Source organism: Aspergillus uvarum (assembly GCF_003184745.1).
Source record: "Aspergillus uvarum CBS 121591 unplaced genomic scaffold BO82scaffold_1, whole genome shotgun sequence".
In the NCBI taxonomy this organism is placed as follows: Eukaryota; Fungi; Ascomycota; class Eurotiomycetes; order Eurotiales; family Aspergillaceae; genus Aspergillus; species Aspergillus uvarum.
This window is the reverse complement of record NW_020291298.1, coordinates 342248-359280: the sequence shown is the minus strand read 5'-3', so window position 1 is coordinate 359280 and position 17033 is coordinate 342248. Positions and strand designations below refer to the sequence as shown.

Genomic DNA, 17033 nt, shown 5'->3' with positions numbered 1-17033 from the left:
TACAATAAGACTTGCCTTAAGCTTTATACCAGGTGTTGCAGTTAGCGGGAATATCAGCCTAAGTAGGGAAGCTGGGGCTGGTAGCAGTGATAATAGGTAAATTAACAGTAGTGCTGTTTATAGCGGTTGAGCGGCTATACTACTAGCTATCCAGAGATCCACACTATATATATTGCTAACAAGCAGATCCGTGTTATAGCTGCTGTATTTTAGTAAGAAGTCAGCCTCTGTGAATAGGTAAATAGCAATATGGTTTTCCAGACAAATAGTGGAACAGTTGGAGTTTATTTTAGCTGTATAGAAAAACCAGATACTACAGTTTAGGGTAGTATTTAGAGCCACCGTCGCCCCCACGGGGGGTTTGATAGGGGGTGGGAGTATTAGATAATAAGCTTGGGTTAAATATATGACTGGTGTATTTACTGCCAGGTGGTAAAGCGCAAAGCACCAAACCCCTACTCTAGATCTGTGGAATTTAGGTTGAAATATTCAGTATTTAGTTAAGAGTTTAAATTGATTAGTAGATCTGTGGTTTTGATGAGGTTGATTACTATGATATAAGAAGAATTATTATATAACTATACTAAGTATAAACTTATCTAAGTTGAAGAGAGACTGAGGGAAGTACTGGTCTGAATTTTAGAGTAGTTTAGAATATTAGTATTGGTATAGTATACAGTCGCTGCTGAAATCACCGGAGTTATTACTATAAGGTCGCGGGTGTTATTGTGAGGTATTGTTTAGGTATTTTATGTTATACAGCTTGGTAATATTAATAATACAGACTTTGAGCAACCCTGGCTCTGCTGATCATAATTCTTCTTCTGGCCCCAGCCTAGAATCAGAGCTTCGCTTTGTTTCCTCTCAAGCACGCCTCAACTTCTGACTTGCCGAGGGCGGAAGCCCCTCGTTTTCGTATTTCATAACCCATACCCACTAATTCTGATCCTCTCAGCAATGACAGAACGCCATGGAGAGTCCACTTCTCGTAATGATTCAGCTGGCAAAGGAAGTCAATACGGAGTCCGATCCATGTGTAATCTGGGCGAATGCCAGTTTATGGATACACTACGGGGTTTTGCTGAACCGGAAACCCTTCATTTTCAACATGGTCGGTCTAGTGGAGATAAGTATAGACCAGAGATTGCATAACTATCTATTTCTATTTTTTCAAAAGCCCTTCCCGCCTGCATTAGCCACCCATAACCCGAAATTCATGCCGAGTACACATCAAACCATGTAAGTACTTGCTGGGATGATGACATTTAATTCTGATTAGGAGCCTTCTTGAAGTCATATGACCAGAACACGATGTCGTACCTTTGGTTTTCTTAAGGATGGAACTACCGTCATTGCTAATTTAGACTTCGGCTGATACGATTCAGAGGTGTCGAAAACGCAAACTAGAAGTACAATCTCATAAGGCCTAGCGGCCGATTCGGTCGCGGTCGCTACAAGGAATAAGTAATAATCGTGAAAATCGAGTGAAAAAGAGCCATCAAAGGGCCAAGCCAAAGTACGAGATTGTGGCCAAACAATACTCTCAGCACGACGAATAAAAACAGGCCCACAATAAGATTCTCCTTGACAGCTCTTTTCCAGACAGATGTGTCCACGTCTTCCTCGACAATAAGCCCCCAGCTGGGTGGATTTCCTGTCGGAGAATATTGAATCTCCTTCCTCAATCTCTTCGGTATGGTCTCAATCACACTCGTCTCGCCGATGTGAGTGGGTGCTGCTTCAGCATCGTGTACGCGCGGAAAGGCGCTTGCGATGCCTCTGATCAGCGCGTATTTGAGCTTTCTCCATTTCATGCATCCGTCATTTTCGTGGGAAAGATTGAAGCGATGGGCAAGGTACTTGCTATCTGTGGCAATCTTTCTGAGCCTGGCAGCAGCCGGTGATTCTGAATCTGGAATGTCCCAGTCAGGAATGCCGTTCTCTGGCCATACATTGTCCTCCCTCGCCGCTATATAGTCGCCTGAGTCGGGCTTGAACTAGGAACTTGTCAGGACGGAAAGATATATCGCAAATTTTGGAGGTTACCTGAGTGAAATGCATAAGTTTGACGGGTCGAAAGGATCGACGGATGTCGAGCCTGCTGCTGTATTCCGACTTCAACTTCTGAAACAATTGCCTATCGCGATCGCCCCTACAGACTCTCACATGTGCATATTTGTGTCCGTTCTCACCACGCTGCTGGTAGCACATCAGTACCCATCTAGGTATTGCTCCTGGTAACTCAGGATGTGTAGAATCGGAGGAGTTCGGCTTGCTAGAGGCGGCTACTTCAGTCATTCGTGAGGGTCCCGCATGCGTCGCGTCGCCCGGGGAATCAAGCTCCACTGTAACCTTGGCTTTGAAACCATTCAGGGCAATGACAGTCGCTTCTCCGATTCTGAATCGAGAATCGGGAACCTCGTGGCCGGCGGGCATGAGAACATAAACATCTCCTTTATGAACGCCTGAAACGTAACCGCTCTGGAGCACTGGATCATTGCCTTGCATCTTCAAGAGCACAGCGCTGGACGCGATCCTCTGAGTCGCGAACAGGAGGCGGGTGTCCGGTCCTTCGGCGACGGGGTGCTGCTGCGGGAACTGGACATGTACGAGCTCATGCACACGTAACAGGGTCGATCTCCAAGATACCTGTCGTTGACCGGCTTCGTCAATCGCAGAGGCTAAGGCATTCGTCAGCGCGCCGGTCCACTCGCCTTCGGGGCCTTCACACTCCCAGGCTGTTTCGGTGGCAGCCGCCGCCATGACACGCACAGCGTTGGGGTTCCCAAAGGGGTCCAATTCGCGTGCAAGGTGCCCACTCTGCCGGAGCTGTGTTAGATGTTGCCGGAGGTTGCGATACTGCACGTCGGCGATCCTCTTGGGATTTGCTCGTCTGCCATGTCTGGGATGACGAGCCATCCGCCCGGCATGACAGCAGTCTAGGATGATTGTGACATTGTCGGTTTTCTCGGTGGTCTCCAGTAGCAGATGCGACAACTCAATCTCCAAGATGCCCCGGAAGTCATCGTCTGTACTCTTATCGTAGTCAAAGGGTAGGATGAATTGTAGCGGCCGATGGATATCCGTATCTGGTTCGGAGCTCTTCACAAGGCCACCATGGCCGGAGTAGTAGATGGTCACCGCATCGCCAGTCGTGCTTGTGTCGATCAAGTTGCGCCATGCCGTCAGGATCCCGTTACGCGTGGCGTTGGGGCCACAGCATCGAATTATCTGAAAACTTTGTCTCTCGAGAACACGGGCAATGGTTTCTACATCATTCAAAGGACCCCTCAAACCGTGTATCGGGCTTGCGATCAATAGCGCTCGCTTGCTCGAGGACCTTTCCGAGGATGACTCCATATCGCAAAGAAATATTCTCGGTGTATACAGCAGACTGTGAATCAAATCCCTTCTGTGTAAAGCAGGGCTCCCTTACGACATAAATAAAACCTGTATCTCCTTCCAGTTCATTTGACCCCTGCTACTTGACGGTCGCGAAGGTGATGTCAAATACGATTCGATGTGGCACATACAGCCCGTGGGAATTCTCAAGTCTACCTCGTAAATAGGATTGTAATCATCTGATCAATAGTGGAGGCCATGACTCTTTCTGGCCGCTGTGAGCCGTGCATCAGAAAGAACAAAGACCTGCATGTACTTCGACCACGGAAATGATGGAAAATCGACTGGATGGGAATTCAGGGAGGTGCATCACGAAGTGAACCATAGACAGAGAGTATCACCCGGTTGTTGCATAGGTCTAGACCTCGTCGACTAGCCACCGCTATGCAGCAATGCAAACGGCACCTGATCAATGTAAGCCTTCATCTATTCATGGTCGCTCTCTAGCTACGACTAGAATCCTTTCAAGGTAGGTTGAGCAGGTCCCTTGATACTGTCAATTGGTCGGTGTTGAAATTGGGTTGGCACAAGGAGCATGCATATAAATTCGGAGGCGGTGCAAGTAGTGACTTGGTTGACAGGAAACCTCACCGTAAAAGCTAACTTGAATTGAACACTCTCAAGGAACCCCAAATGGTCTTTAGATCGATCTGTCTTTGCGATTTTAACCATGAGCCAAGCAGATACCCCTCTTGTGGTGCAGAAGTATCCTGTCTTGCACCAGGTATACGAAGCGCTGGGAGTGGCAACCTTGTACACGCACCATACCGGTGATTTCCGGGCCGCTCTTCAGATTGTCGAGGCTGAGTGTTCAATGTGTGATGCGGAGGACAAAACCAGGCTCGCTGCAGCCCTCACCGGCCGGGGCATTGTGCGAACTCTGCAAGGAAACTGCGTCGGGGCTCTGGCAGATTTGAGGGCAGCGACTACCATGGAGCACTCCGATCTACCCCTCAAGCTGCTGGCGTGTCTGTATTTGTATCAAGCGACACGAACCCAGTATGCGCTGTTCCCCGACAATGGCCCTGCAGGAGCAAAGGAGATTCAATATCGCTTCGACACTGTGCAGACGCTTCAAGACTGGCAGGCACAGACAAGTCCCCTCTCCGAGGCGTATTCGACAGACCCACCGCTACGAGTTGTGGGCCAGGCGTTAAGGCTCTACCGATCGCTCGCCTCCTTTCCACGAGCCAATCCAGGGGCGGATTCTACGTTTCGTACCGCGCAGGATACTTTGCTGTCAGGCATTGATACGGACTACGACACCCTGGCAATCTGGCGTCCAGATCCGAGGATGCTCGGCCATATGCGACTCGTCCGAGCTCGGATTGCATTCCGCATCCATGGGCGGGAAGAAGCAATGCAGGATCTTGCGATAGCCGAGCAACTTGCTCGCGAAGTCGACGATTCGGTCGGCTTGGCCGATGTCGAACTCACGCGGGGTGATTTTCTCGCCGCCCCGCTGTCTTCACCTGGCGTTTGGAATTCACTCCTGGCGGAATCAACGTACGATACTTGCCTGCATTGGCAGGCGGATGAGGCCGAATGGGACGTTGACACGGAGAGGATTGGCGAGGCCAAGGCTCGGTACGATGCGGCACTGACGCGGTTTGCGGCAGCAAATGCGCGGAGAGGGATCGCCGCGGTGAAGATGCGCCTCGGCTACCTCGAGGTCCTTGAGGGTATGCGACGCATTGTATTCGAGCCGAGCTTTGCGGCGGCGAAAACGGACATCGAGCGCGCCGTTGCGATCTCGTCTGAGCTCGGCGATATGATGGCCGTACAGCTGGGCCGCGCGCAGTTGGCTCTCTGCGCCATTGGACAAGGGGACCAGAGCGAGCAGACCCAGCAACTCGGCGTGTCACTTGGGACCTGGGGTCGTCGAGAAGGAAGCTTTGGGTTTACCCTGGGAGTTGGCCTCTTCTTCGCCCGAATTGGGTGGCGATGGATCAACCACCTCGGCGACTATGAACGCGCCTTGGCTTGTTTTAGGCTTGCAGAAACTCTTTTCCAAGCTCTGCAGGCCTCACTGTCACGGGTGCATTCCATAGTTGATCAGCTGAAGGTCTATCAAATGGTGCATGATTTCCCCAGCTGCACCAGGACATTGGAGCGGGCTCTGGACGAGTGCCTCGAGGTCCAGAAGCGAGAGCCAGGGCTGGTGGCGGAAGCTTCCCGGCTCGCCCGATGGATTTCAATCGAGATGCTGGGGCTTGCTACAAAGAGAGCTGTACCGCACCTCCTCGAGCGCGTGCGGGCTTACATCAAGAGCATCCGGAAGACGCATGAGTCGGCAGGCCCGGCAGGCCTGTCGTCGGGCCTTGACATATTTCAGGAACTGGTCAATCGTTTACAGGCAGGAGAGGACCTTGCCGATTCCAATCCAGAGCCGTCCGTCGGACAAGCTCTCTACCAACAGGATGCTACACAGATGACCGATCTCTTCCTGGAGTCACAATTGGCCGACTCGGAAATTTATCAGGACCTCTATAGCGGCAAGGAGGCGAAAAAGAATGGACATCCAGCGGAAGCCCACGTTTGTTTTGACCGCGTCAGGGCGGCGGCAGAGTCGATGTCAGGGTACCGCCGTCATTACTTTGACGCCCTGGCAGACGCCTACGAGGGAGAATATCAACGGGCGGCACCTGCTTACACGCAGTATGTAGATGGGGAGCTGCAAGAAATGGACCGGATGGCTCGGCTGGGTTTTCCCTCCTCTCTCGACGATGATCGACGCAGGCAGGCTGCAAGCCGAGCGCTCAGCTTCTTCTGTGAGATTGGACACTTTGAAGAAGCTCATAGATGGTTGCATCTCCTCTCGCAGAACTGGCCTGACTGGTGGAAGAAGGACGGCCAAAGCTGGCTGTCGCTTGGCCGTATCGCACAAGTGGAGGAAGGGCTGGGAAACTTCGAAGCTGCGCTCCTGCAATATGAGGAAGGGATTAGTATATTTGAGGTTCAACGCCAGCGTCTTTCCATTGATGAACTCAAGATCGCCTTTGCAGCGGACTCGCCGACTAGCGCCTTGTTTGTCGGATGCATCAGGACCTTGCTGAAGCTGCATGACCAGCCTAATATCGAAGCCTCCCGCCGCCGAGAACTCAAAGCAAAGATCTTCGATGTGGCAGAAAGAAATAAAGCGAGGAGTCTTATGGACCTTATGGAAGGTGGCTTAATTGGCCGATTGTCGTCCTCCGAATCCGGCCTTTTACCTCGCTGGCGACGACTCAATGCCAAGCGAACAAGCCGTTGTGGCCTCCTGGAACAGGCTCTACACTCTAACAACCCGGAGCGATCCAATATTGCGGCCTTGCAAGCGGAGATCACAGCCATCGAGCAGCAGATCGCCGCGGTGGAAAATGACATAGCTGCTACAGGCTCGCCCCTGCGGACCTGGGCTGCGGAATTGAGTACACTCGACGCTGTTTGTGAAACACTTCCTGTTGGGGTGTTAATTCTTATCTATATCCACGATCAAGAAGACCTGTTTTCATGGGCGATATCGTCTCAGGGAATGATGGGGCTTCATCACAAATCGTTGGAAATATACTGGCTTGATAGGGCCTCCAAGCGGTTTCACGAAGCTTGTCAAAGTATGCTGCGTCCGGGAAAGCTCGGGCAGGTTCTCTCTGATGAGCTGCTGGAACCATTTCGCGGGTTGCTGGGGTACTCCAGACGAGTAGTCATTGTTCCTCACGGATCTCTCCATTTCGTTCCATTCCATGCATTGCCCTTCATGAACGGCGATCCGCTCTCTAGTTCGCATGTCGTGACATACGTTCCGTCGGTCAGTCTGCTGAGGTATCTGGACTCCGGCCAAGCCAAGGGCAGGCCTACGTCTGTGCTTGCTCTAGGGAACCCCTGCAATATGTCGTTCCAAGATATGTACGGACAGCACCAACGCGCATATTCTCTCCCAGGCACCGAGCAGGAAGTATCACGCATTGCGCAAATCATGCCGAACACCAAATGCTTTATTAGTGCCGACGCCAACATCTCGAACTTCCGCGCGCATATCAGCGACCATTCGATTCTCCATCTTGCGACACATTGTAAAGTCGTCGCAGACGTTCCTCTTCTCTCCTCCATTAGTCTCGCCAATGGGCATGAACTGTCCGTACTAGAACTTGTGGATATGCATCTTGACGTTGATCTTGTTGTGCTCAGTGCGTGTCAGACAGGACAGGGGGCCTTGACTGCTGGAAACGATGTCGTGGGCTTCAGTCGCGCGCTCCTTGCTGCTGGAGCCCGTGCAGTACTGGTCAGCCTGTGGCCTGTGGATGATGAAGCAACTTGTGAACTGATCTCGCATTTCTACCAAGGAGTTAGCGAGGGTCAATCATTTCCAGATGCCTTGCGTAACGCACAGGAAAAGCTCCGACACGATGTCCCTCTATCCGAGCCCGAATCCAGCGACTCCTGTGGAGCAAGGGTTGGAGAAGAACGCGGGAGAATGCCGCAAATCCAAGGTCCTAGGCGAGTCGCGCTATATCGAGATGTGCAGCCATTGGAGAACACGCAGCCCTTGGACAATTCGTCGCCCGCTTACTGGGCACCCTTCATGCTGATATGTGGATTAAAACAACATGGTACAACTACCAGTACAAGTCAGAATAAGCACCAGGCCATTCTAGGTATCCGTGATCATGAAAGAACGGGTGGCTCCAAAACAGCTAACACACTCTCTACCCTCACCAGAGGCGAGCGCGCTTGGCGAGCCACAAGCAGCGTTGGGAGATGGCTGACGAACCTTTTGTGGGAGCAGGCTCTTTTCCCAGCTTTGGAAACTATGGAACTCGTGGAGAGGCCCCAGGATAAGGACACTTCTCGAATAAGGTGGAGATGCGTATGTGTTTCTCCAGGTCTCTTGAAACAGATCCAAGCTAACCTGAAATCACAGGAGTGCGGGAAAAAGTTCTACCAGGACTTTGAAGGCCTCGCAGACGCGGAGGCCCATCAGCTGACCCATTCCCTGTCGTCAAACGCCAAGAGCTCACCTACAAAGAGCGAGCGAAGCCCACGGACCCCGACCTCGACAGGCAGTATACTTGATCAGGGGGTGTTGGCTTTTCTGGTCAAGCACAGTTTGCCTAGATGGCCGGTCAAAGCCCCGTCTGTCTTGTCGGGGTTGCAAGAGGCCATCCAGAAATCAAAGTTCCTGGCACTGCACGATCATGAACCTCTGTTGGAATTCCAGCACGATCAAGGTCAAGTGACTACATGCACGAGGGACGGTATTCAGATTGCAGTCCAGCAGCTTCCAGATGATGTATCGTCAGCTGCTGCGTTCACGACTATAGTGCGGGCAGCCGAACAACTCGCCCGGGCACAACACCTGCTCGCCCTCCAGAGCGGAAAAGATGACGAGGCGCTGCGACAGACCGTCGAGACCGAAATCGGCATAGTATATCAAGGCGATCGGGGCAGGATTATTCCACAGAACGGTAGCGGCACTGTGGTCGAACACGATCGAATCTACATCCGGCTGACTAACAGGGGTACCAGCACCGTTTATGTATCAGTATTCGACATCAATGTGGCGGGAAGCATCGAATTAGTCTCTAGCGCTAGTGCAACAGGGATCGATCTGGAACCCGATCGATCTTATACACTGGGTAGAACCGAGTTCGGGGACCTAACAGGAATGGAGGTGACGTGGCCACAAGGGGTCCCGAGCTCGCAGCCCGTGGATGAGCAATTCGTGCTGATACTCACCAATCGTGCCGTGGATCTCAGGCATCTGGTAAATCGTGATGATCGTCGGAAGGGCAGCCGGGGGCCCCAATCCAACCTGGAGCAGCTGGCAAACTGCATCACGTCCGGAGGCACACGTACCGTCAAGGCCGAGCCCGGCGCCACCCCCATCCGTTATGATGTGCTTCAGGTTCCATTTTCCCTCTTGCCTTTCACGCAGCAAGATCCTGGGCCTAATGTTGACTATGCCATTCGGGAATGGTCGAGAGGGGAGCCTATGGCCGCCAACGAGATTCCAGAGCCAGAGGCTGACGCCAGCTGGAGGGCCCTTCCGTCCCAACCATCGGTTGTACCTCAGGCAGCAAAGGTCAGTCCAGTGGTAGCCAAATGTCCAATTCTTCTTGCCAATCACGGCTGATATCTGAACTCCTTGTGTAGGGAGGCATAGGTGCGCTTGTGCGAGCTGCGAAGGGCATCCCGCCGTGCGTTTGGGTCGTCAACCAGCACTCGGAGGAAATCACCGTGGTCGTGTCCAAGTATCGACCCAACCGTCTGCTCTCTGAAGGGGGGATATCGGCTTCAAGCACTGGCGCCGGCGTCAATATTAGCACAATGGTAAGGGGCGGCGAAGCCCGAGATGCCTTCACTTGGCCAGGTAACTGACGTCCTTGGGATTATAGACCTTTCTTAGCCCTGTCACCAAAAAGAAGCTTGCGCCCTCAGCTCTTGACCCCGCACGTTCGAGGGCTGTATTTCCCCTTTGGACGCGAAAGGGGGGGTTCGGGGTCATCAGCATCTTGAAGGGTCCCAGCGAGAGCCTGTATATCGAGAATGACCGGATTCCGATCGGTGCAACTGCTTATTTCAAAGACCTGCCGGATCTTGAGCTTCGAGATTACTATGGGCAGAAACTCACTTAAACGGAACGCGTTTTCTTGCAATCCTCGTACTTGTTTACCTGGCTGGAGTACTTAGTGGTTTATTTACTTATTCTCTATCTAGTACATCTAGTATTGTGGATGCAGCGGCAGCTTTAATACTCTGCTATATCAATTAGCTAACGTTTCTTCTACTAGGACTGGTAGGGTGAAATAGTGTAGCAAACGAATATCTATCGCGGTATAAAGAATAGTAGTAGTTGCCTTAAGATGATGTTGCTTATTCTTCTAATTTCGCGAGGCTGCCGCTGTCTTAGGTGGTTCCGCGACCACCTCGCTTAGCCATCGCGTGATGGATGCCTCAGGCCTGATATATGATATTCCTTCGCGATGGTATCGCGAAGGTTGGAAGGGCACGTGAAGGCCCTTAAACCTTCCCTCCGTTTGGGCTAAATTATTTATACATACTAAGTATCTTTTTTTTTACAATATTCATTCACAGAAAGGAGGCTTAAGGCTTCATGTAATATTATAAAAAGAATTAGAAACTACTTTTTAATAATTACTAATTAATCTTAAGCGAGACAGCGGCTTCTACTCATCCATGTAATTATTTTTCTAATATATTTAGTTATATAATTCTGGCCCTTAAAACCTGTCACGCAGAGTTTAGTATTTAGAAAAAGGTTATACTATTTGTTCTTATCTTTCATAATATTCTTGCCCACTGTTCCTGGAAGACTATAATCCCTTTAGATTTTAATCGTGATTTCTAAGGTTCTTCTCTTGCAACCCTATGCGCGGGTTTTCTGGCCCTAATCTCTGATTAGTATACCTACCGCTTGAGTTGCCTATGTAACAGAGCTTATCATGTCTTCGATCTGGTTCTGCGCCCGTCAGTCGAACTGCCATCTATTATCAATCTATCTCAGAAAACCGGGTAGTGCTACAGTGAACACGTACTAAGAAGATTAGGTAACAACCCGAGAACTAAGCTTTGAAGAAATCTTACCAATATAATTCCGATATCAGAAATTATGCGAGTAACTGCCTGTTAGGTTTGTATTGTGATGCCAAAGGAAGCATTACAGTTGAGTCTATAATGTTTTTCAACCAGAGATTTAGTACATACGACCATAGGGTGTGGAAAACAGGGCTTCCCGTCCGCTCAGCCGTACTTAAGCCACACGCCGGGAGGTTAGTAGTTGGGTGGGTGACCACCAGCGAATCCCTTCTGTTGTATGTTTTTGTTTTCGCCTCTGGATTGGGTCTTTGAGATCAATTCTGACATGTTGATCCTCTCCTCAGTTCCGCAACCTAGTGGTTGAGGAGAAAAGGTCTTATCCGGAATCAGCCCGACTTGAAAGACTACAAACCAGCTATGCGGACCTAGTCGATCTTGTCGCCGGAAGCATTCCCATCAAGTTAAATGGACAGGATGTATATCATGAGAACGTCTTGAACGCCTGCCTGTCTGACCTTGAGATTGTTCGACCAGACATCAACTCGTTTAGGATGACTGCTGTATATGAATCTGACTGGATCACTTTGCTCAGAGCATGTCGAAACATTAAAGCACACAGAGAATATGTATGGGAGACTGGGATTATGTTGAGTCCATGGGGAGAGCGAGCCTATCGACTCCTGGACAAGTATGCAAATCTGGACCGGGAATGAGCTGAATCTGTCTAGTCCTCGAAAACGGGCTCTTGATGGACAAACTCAGAAGAATCCATGAAACCCACTATACATCCAAAGAAGGTGTCTTCTTGGCCGGGATGGGAGTTCATTCGAGGGATCAGTCCGGTCAGTGATGCACTCATTGGGCAAAGATCCTGGATTGACCTTACCGTTCTCGCACAGCTAAACATCCTTTGGGGAATGACTCCATGGCGCGGTGGGCGGAAATTGAGCGCGTGATGCATACCTTGGTAACAACAGAAGTGACGTGAAAACATAGATCAAATAGGCGCTTAGGAAGAGAGTTGGATAGGAACCAATGCAAAGGCAAAATAATGGCACAACAACTGACCACTACAGTGATATGGTGGTCCTCAAATGGTAGCTAGTGGTCTCGGCGGGGCCGGAGTCAAGTTATTCGGCCAAGGTGAGGTGAATGTGGAGGGTCACCGGGTCCACGGTTAAGTAGCCGGTTACCGTTTGCGGTCATCCATGTCATTCAGGTAGTAATACCTTACCTAAACCCAACCATATTAGTGGCATAATGCAGTGCAGGTGGGACTTTACGAAGCCTACCAGACTAAAATAAGCTCGTGGCCAATCTTGATTCTCAATCTACTAGACAAAGAGCTTCTCTACAGTAAGGTTTCATGGCCTAGAGAATAGGTACTACCGAGCTTTCTAATGGATTGGAGACGATCCGGATTCGAGTTCAAGACTGCTGCGGATCCGAGCTAAGCTAGACTGGAACAGAAAGGACTCTCAGATAAAGAAAGTCACGATGTTGCCGTGTACGTTCAATTGTCATGGTACGTATCTTGATATGGCAGGATGATGGTAATTAAAGCTACAGTTGATCATACTAGTTTTGATTATGAGAATAGTTCTGGGATATGACATTCATGTACAACAGCCGTGTGGAAGTGTCTCGCCGCTGCATGCATCCATGCATTGTTTCATACTGACCATGGATCACGAGAACTGATTGGGATATCCTCTGTACGAGCACTGAATAACCCAGCAGCCATACTACCAACTATGAAATCATGATTTACGAGCAGGGACCAATTCTATCGTTGAGAGTAGTTCTTGACCCCTATATCAATACATGTTCATCTCCTGTTTGCAAATTGAGCGGCGTTGCCTGGAAGTTGCTGTATATTCCTGCCCAGAATACTCGTTGCACAGTTCTACACAAAAAACAGCTTTGATACTTCGTGTATGAAGAAGCAAAAAATAAATCGAAGGACATGGCTCCAACTGGAAATTCAACTTCATCACTGGCTGATAACCTCTCATTCGGGTTCATCGCCCAGGTTTTACCGTAAGAGCTTCTGATCATAGCTTGGAACCTGACCCTACCTTTCTGCTAACGCTCCCAGATTTCTTGCTTTATTCGGTGAGGATGCGACCAGATATTACCTGGCACAAGCAGTTGACTGGCCAGACTACCTCCTGTTTGCTATAGGTCCTCTGGGCGTCATATTCATCATTAGTACAACCTTCAGGATACTGGGTACTCAATTCTTGAAGAGCAAGCTTGGAAGAGGTCACGAGGAGAGTGCCCTCATAGAAAAAGAGCTGTTATCTTCAACATCGTTTAATACATGTGAGCTTTGGAACGGTGTATCTGTGGACCGCTCGACGGAGAACGGTCAAATCCAAGGGTTCTGGGTTTATAAAAAGAAAAACCAAGACAAACCTATTTTGAAGATGCCAGAGGAAATTAAACACCCAGCAACTGGTGGGAATCTGTTCAGTCCGCTGGGTAAGTAGATCTGTCCACGTTGACAAGGAACGCAAGCACCTAATAGCCACGTTTACCAGGACTCGTACCCGAGGTCGATGACAGATTCGATTCAATCCGCGAGGAGAGAAAGCCACCGAATCTTCTCCTGAATCTCTGTTCCCATTCAAGGAGATCGAATATCCTAGCATTATTTTTTGCCATACCCTTCCAATTGAGTTTGATCGTGCTAGCAGTCCTTACATACGTTCAGCATCTTGGTTCCCTTACCAAAGTGCACGGGTATGACACACACGCGTACGCAGCCGGGCTAGCTATTGGTGGCACCACTGCCCTATTCATTGGCCTTGTTCTTTGCGCGTACGAGATAAGCAAGACAGCGGTACGAGTGGTGTGGAAGCCACTCGCTACGCGTACGAGGGATAAAGCATATCTCCTGTGGCTACAACGGGGCCTACCAAACGGTGCTCCGCGATACAAATCTTACATTATTCTCAAAGAAGTGCAAGACGGAATCCTAGAGTCCCATTACAGACCGTCTTTTACCTATGGGAAGGGTAATGGGCTTGTGTGCTTTTTCATTATTCTGTGCGTTGGTCTTGGATATCCAGTGCAGGTTGTGGGTGTTGCTGGAATGCACTATCCATTGCAGATCACCCTTTTCGGGGGCACCGTTATAATGGCTATAATTCGAGTGGCGCTCCGTCAGGTTCCTCGACCGACCACTGCAATACAGACTCATCCCGAGCATGAGATGGATTGGATGGCTCTTATTCTCGCCCTCTCACCCAACAATGACTACATTGAAGGGATCCAGTCCAAAAAGACTCCAGAGTGGGCTTTGGACGAAACCAAAGGATGGTGGTCCTGCAAAGTCAATTCTCCAAACACTGACCATTCTCGAAGATCGGAGGCGCTCATGCTACAACGCATAGATCTGGAACGATTATGTGGCTGGGGATGTCCGGCTACTGAGAAAGGACGCGCCGTAGGATTGGCCATTGAGCTTCTCGCGAACAAATGGGAATATGACATGGGCGTTTCGCTGCGGACATATATCGTGGATAAGCTGGTATGGCAAATCCCAGTCAAGGTCGGTGAGAACTTCGAAAGCGTGGAGTTCTCCGTCAACTTCAAAGACGGTGGTTGGCAAGCTGACACCGACCGCATTACCTCTGCTCTATCCCTCTGGCTCTTTCACGCTAAAAAAAAGCAATGTTCCGCAATGCGACATGCAAATCCGCGCAGCGTCTTTTGTCTTGGATCACCCTTCGAACTGAATGAAGAGAACTACCGAAATCTATCAGCCAGACTGCGCTTTGTCAAACCCTGGAACCCCGGCGACAGACGAGTAGCAAGGTATAACAAGTTTCAAGTATCCAAGAGAGAAATGCCGAGGGACCTGATTGCTGGCTTCCAAGATCACTCGATGCCGGGTCGAACTCTGAGGGCAGGAAATTATAACACCAATTGGACGCTGGACCAGGAGAAGAACGAGTTTATCTCTGTTTCAACATATATGGATTGTGAAACAGCCCGAAGCTTGGGGTATGCTCCTGCCATTGTAAGTTTCAACGACATCACGACTCTTTACGCCCTCCATATTCTGTCGGCATTTTCTAGCGTGCTCTTCTCTGAATATTACGGAATCAACAACATTTCAGTCACCAAACCAAAAGGCAAAGAGCCAAAAGGTAAAGAACCAGCAGGTACAGGACCAGCAAAGAGTACAGAAACAACAGATACCGGCTCGAAAGGTGAACAAGCAGGAGCGCAAGATCGGACGGACCATCAATCAACAGAAACCTCCCTTTTAGCAGATGCAATGTATTTGGAGAGGCTGGCTCAGCAGATGTATACAATGGGGCTTGCAGAGCAAGAGGATATTCTGCTCACGCTTCTCGCATCCGTTGACCGTGCAGAGAAGAAGCCAATACCAGACAATCCCAGTCCTGAAATTTCTCAGTCAACCAGGTCAGAATTGGAAACTGAGTTAAGAGCTGCCGGTGCAGGGCAATCGAGAGTAGAATCCAGCACCAGTTTGGAAACCGACCAAGGCTTGCTCCACAGTGTATCCGGTCGGTGGCCCAAGTGAAGCTTGGCTTAGGGTCTCGATGGAGTCACTGCCTCCAACTGAAAATGTCCTGCACCGATCCACTTGCATGTTCAGCACTGCTAATGTTCCAGCCTTGAATCCGCTAGGCTGAACAAAGTTGAAAGTACGAAATAGGTCGATGATCGATCAACTGATAGCATCTGTACACTACACCTTCTCCTGACATCCAGTACGAAAGGTCTGCAGTCCGTCTCGCCATGTTCATCTCGCATTTCAGGTCCAACTTGGCTCAAACCACCACACTCATCTAGTACCATGGCAGGCTGGACGGCATATACGTATTACCCCTCTGTGGCAGGGGCCGTCATCATGATCCTTGCTGACTCTAGTTGCCACACTCATATTCATCTACCAGCTAATCCGCACGCGGGCCTGGCTGACCGTCGCCGCCTTAATCGGAGCGCTGTATACGTAGCAGCGCCAGCAATCACTGAGCCAATACTGATACATTTTCCAGTCGAGGTGGTCGGATACTGTCGCCGTGCCGTGTCCGGCCATCAAGCGCCCGACTGGATTTAACGTAACGGGCTCGAGGCACTAGCATAGGCGCGCATTGGAAATCTAATAGCAACTATCTTGCTATTCAAGCAGAATTGTCTTCCGAGCGAATTTTGCTTTACTTGTAAAATTAAAAGCTTGTCCTTCAGAACTGCCAGCCGCGCCATAATCATATCCACTTGAGTCGTTACAAACGGACGCCATCCGGAGACTGATGCTTTACAGGTTACTGCAATCTATGAAGTACAGCGGAGTGTTCTTCTATCTGCTATGCATTCGGTAGCCAGGATAAGACTCGTAAAGTGGTGGGCCTGGAATTTCTCCACGTCTACACTTATTCTATTTATGACCGGTGGAAAAAGCCTAGGTTTCTCAGTTGAAAGGGCCAGGACACGGGTATACTTTCCGCGGGCTTTACAGAGGCAGCGCTCTCTCTATTTAGCTTGCGTCTTCTGGTGTTGAGTATATATTTGGCTCACCTCCGACTGTGTGAGATGGTTCATGATGTGTCGGAATCCAGAATGTCATCCCATACAGTCACGTCACTTCTGTTGTTACCAAGGTATAAACGTTCTCGAATTCGTTATCTACTTATAATTGACGTCCGGCAATAGGCCAGTCAGCGACTGCATGCGTATAGACTAAATCTGATTATGGGGAACAAGAAGACGGCATGTATAATGACTTTCATAACAAATTTAGAGCATACACCTTCTTGAAAGCACTCTTCTGCCATTCTGCCCAGGGATAGGTGAAATCTGTGTCTATCTGACCCGTGCAGCAATGACACGATATGCTGGCGATTAAAATATCTAGCATAATTTCATGTATCTAGTATGAAAATAGCTATATCGCGGAATCCCAGGCAATGCAGAAATAGAAATATAAGTTCAGCGCATCAAGCTATGCAAGATCAATCGCGCACGGATTTCCTCTGCTCCATGTCCTTCATACCCGCCATAGCAAAGAAAGCTATTGACGATGTCCTCGTACCACGTTTATATCAATCCATCCTCAT

At 49.7% G+C, this 17033-nt stretch overlaps 3 protein-coding genes across 3 annotated transcripts; 2 read left to right on the top strand and 1 right to left on the bottom strand.

Annotated features, from left to right (window-relative positions):
- Positions 1–1403: 1403 nt before the first annotated feature.
- Positions 1404–3360, bottom strand: BO82DRAFT_360219 (uncharacterized protein; the record flags this gene model as incomplete). The annotated part of the gene is made up of 3 exons (XM_025636756.1): positions 1404–1451; positions 1572–1997; positions 2047–3360. The coding sequence occupies 3 exons, from the start codon at positions 3358–3360 to the stop codon at positions 1404–1406; spliced, it is 1788 nt and encodes a 595-aa protein (XP_025497306.1).
- Positions 3361–4072: 712 nt separating this feature from the next.
- Positions 4073–10016, top strand: BO82DRAFT_408250 (CHAT domain-containing protein; the record flags this gene model as incomplete). The annotated part of the gene is made up of 3 exons (XM_025639681.1): positions 4073–9463; positions 9535–9711; positions 9777–10016. The coding sequence occupies 3 exons, from the start codon at positions 4073–4075 to the stop codon at positions 10014–10016; spliced, it is 5808 nt and encodes a 1935-aa protein (XP_025497305.1).
- Positions 10017–12904: 2888 nt separating this feature from the next.
- On the top strand, positions 12905–15668 carry BO82DRAFT_408248 (uncharacterized protein; the record flags this gene model as incomplete). The annotated part of the gene is made up of 3 exons (XM_025639680.1): positions 12905–12978; positions 13037–13422; positions 13482–15668. 3 exons carry the CDS (start codon positions 12905–12907, stop codon positions 15494–15496), a joined length of 2475 nt encoding a protein of 824 aa, XP_025497304.1. The 3' UTR covers positions 15497–15668.
- Between the last annotated feature and the right edge of the window lie 1365 nt (positions 15669–17033).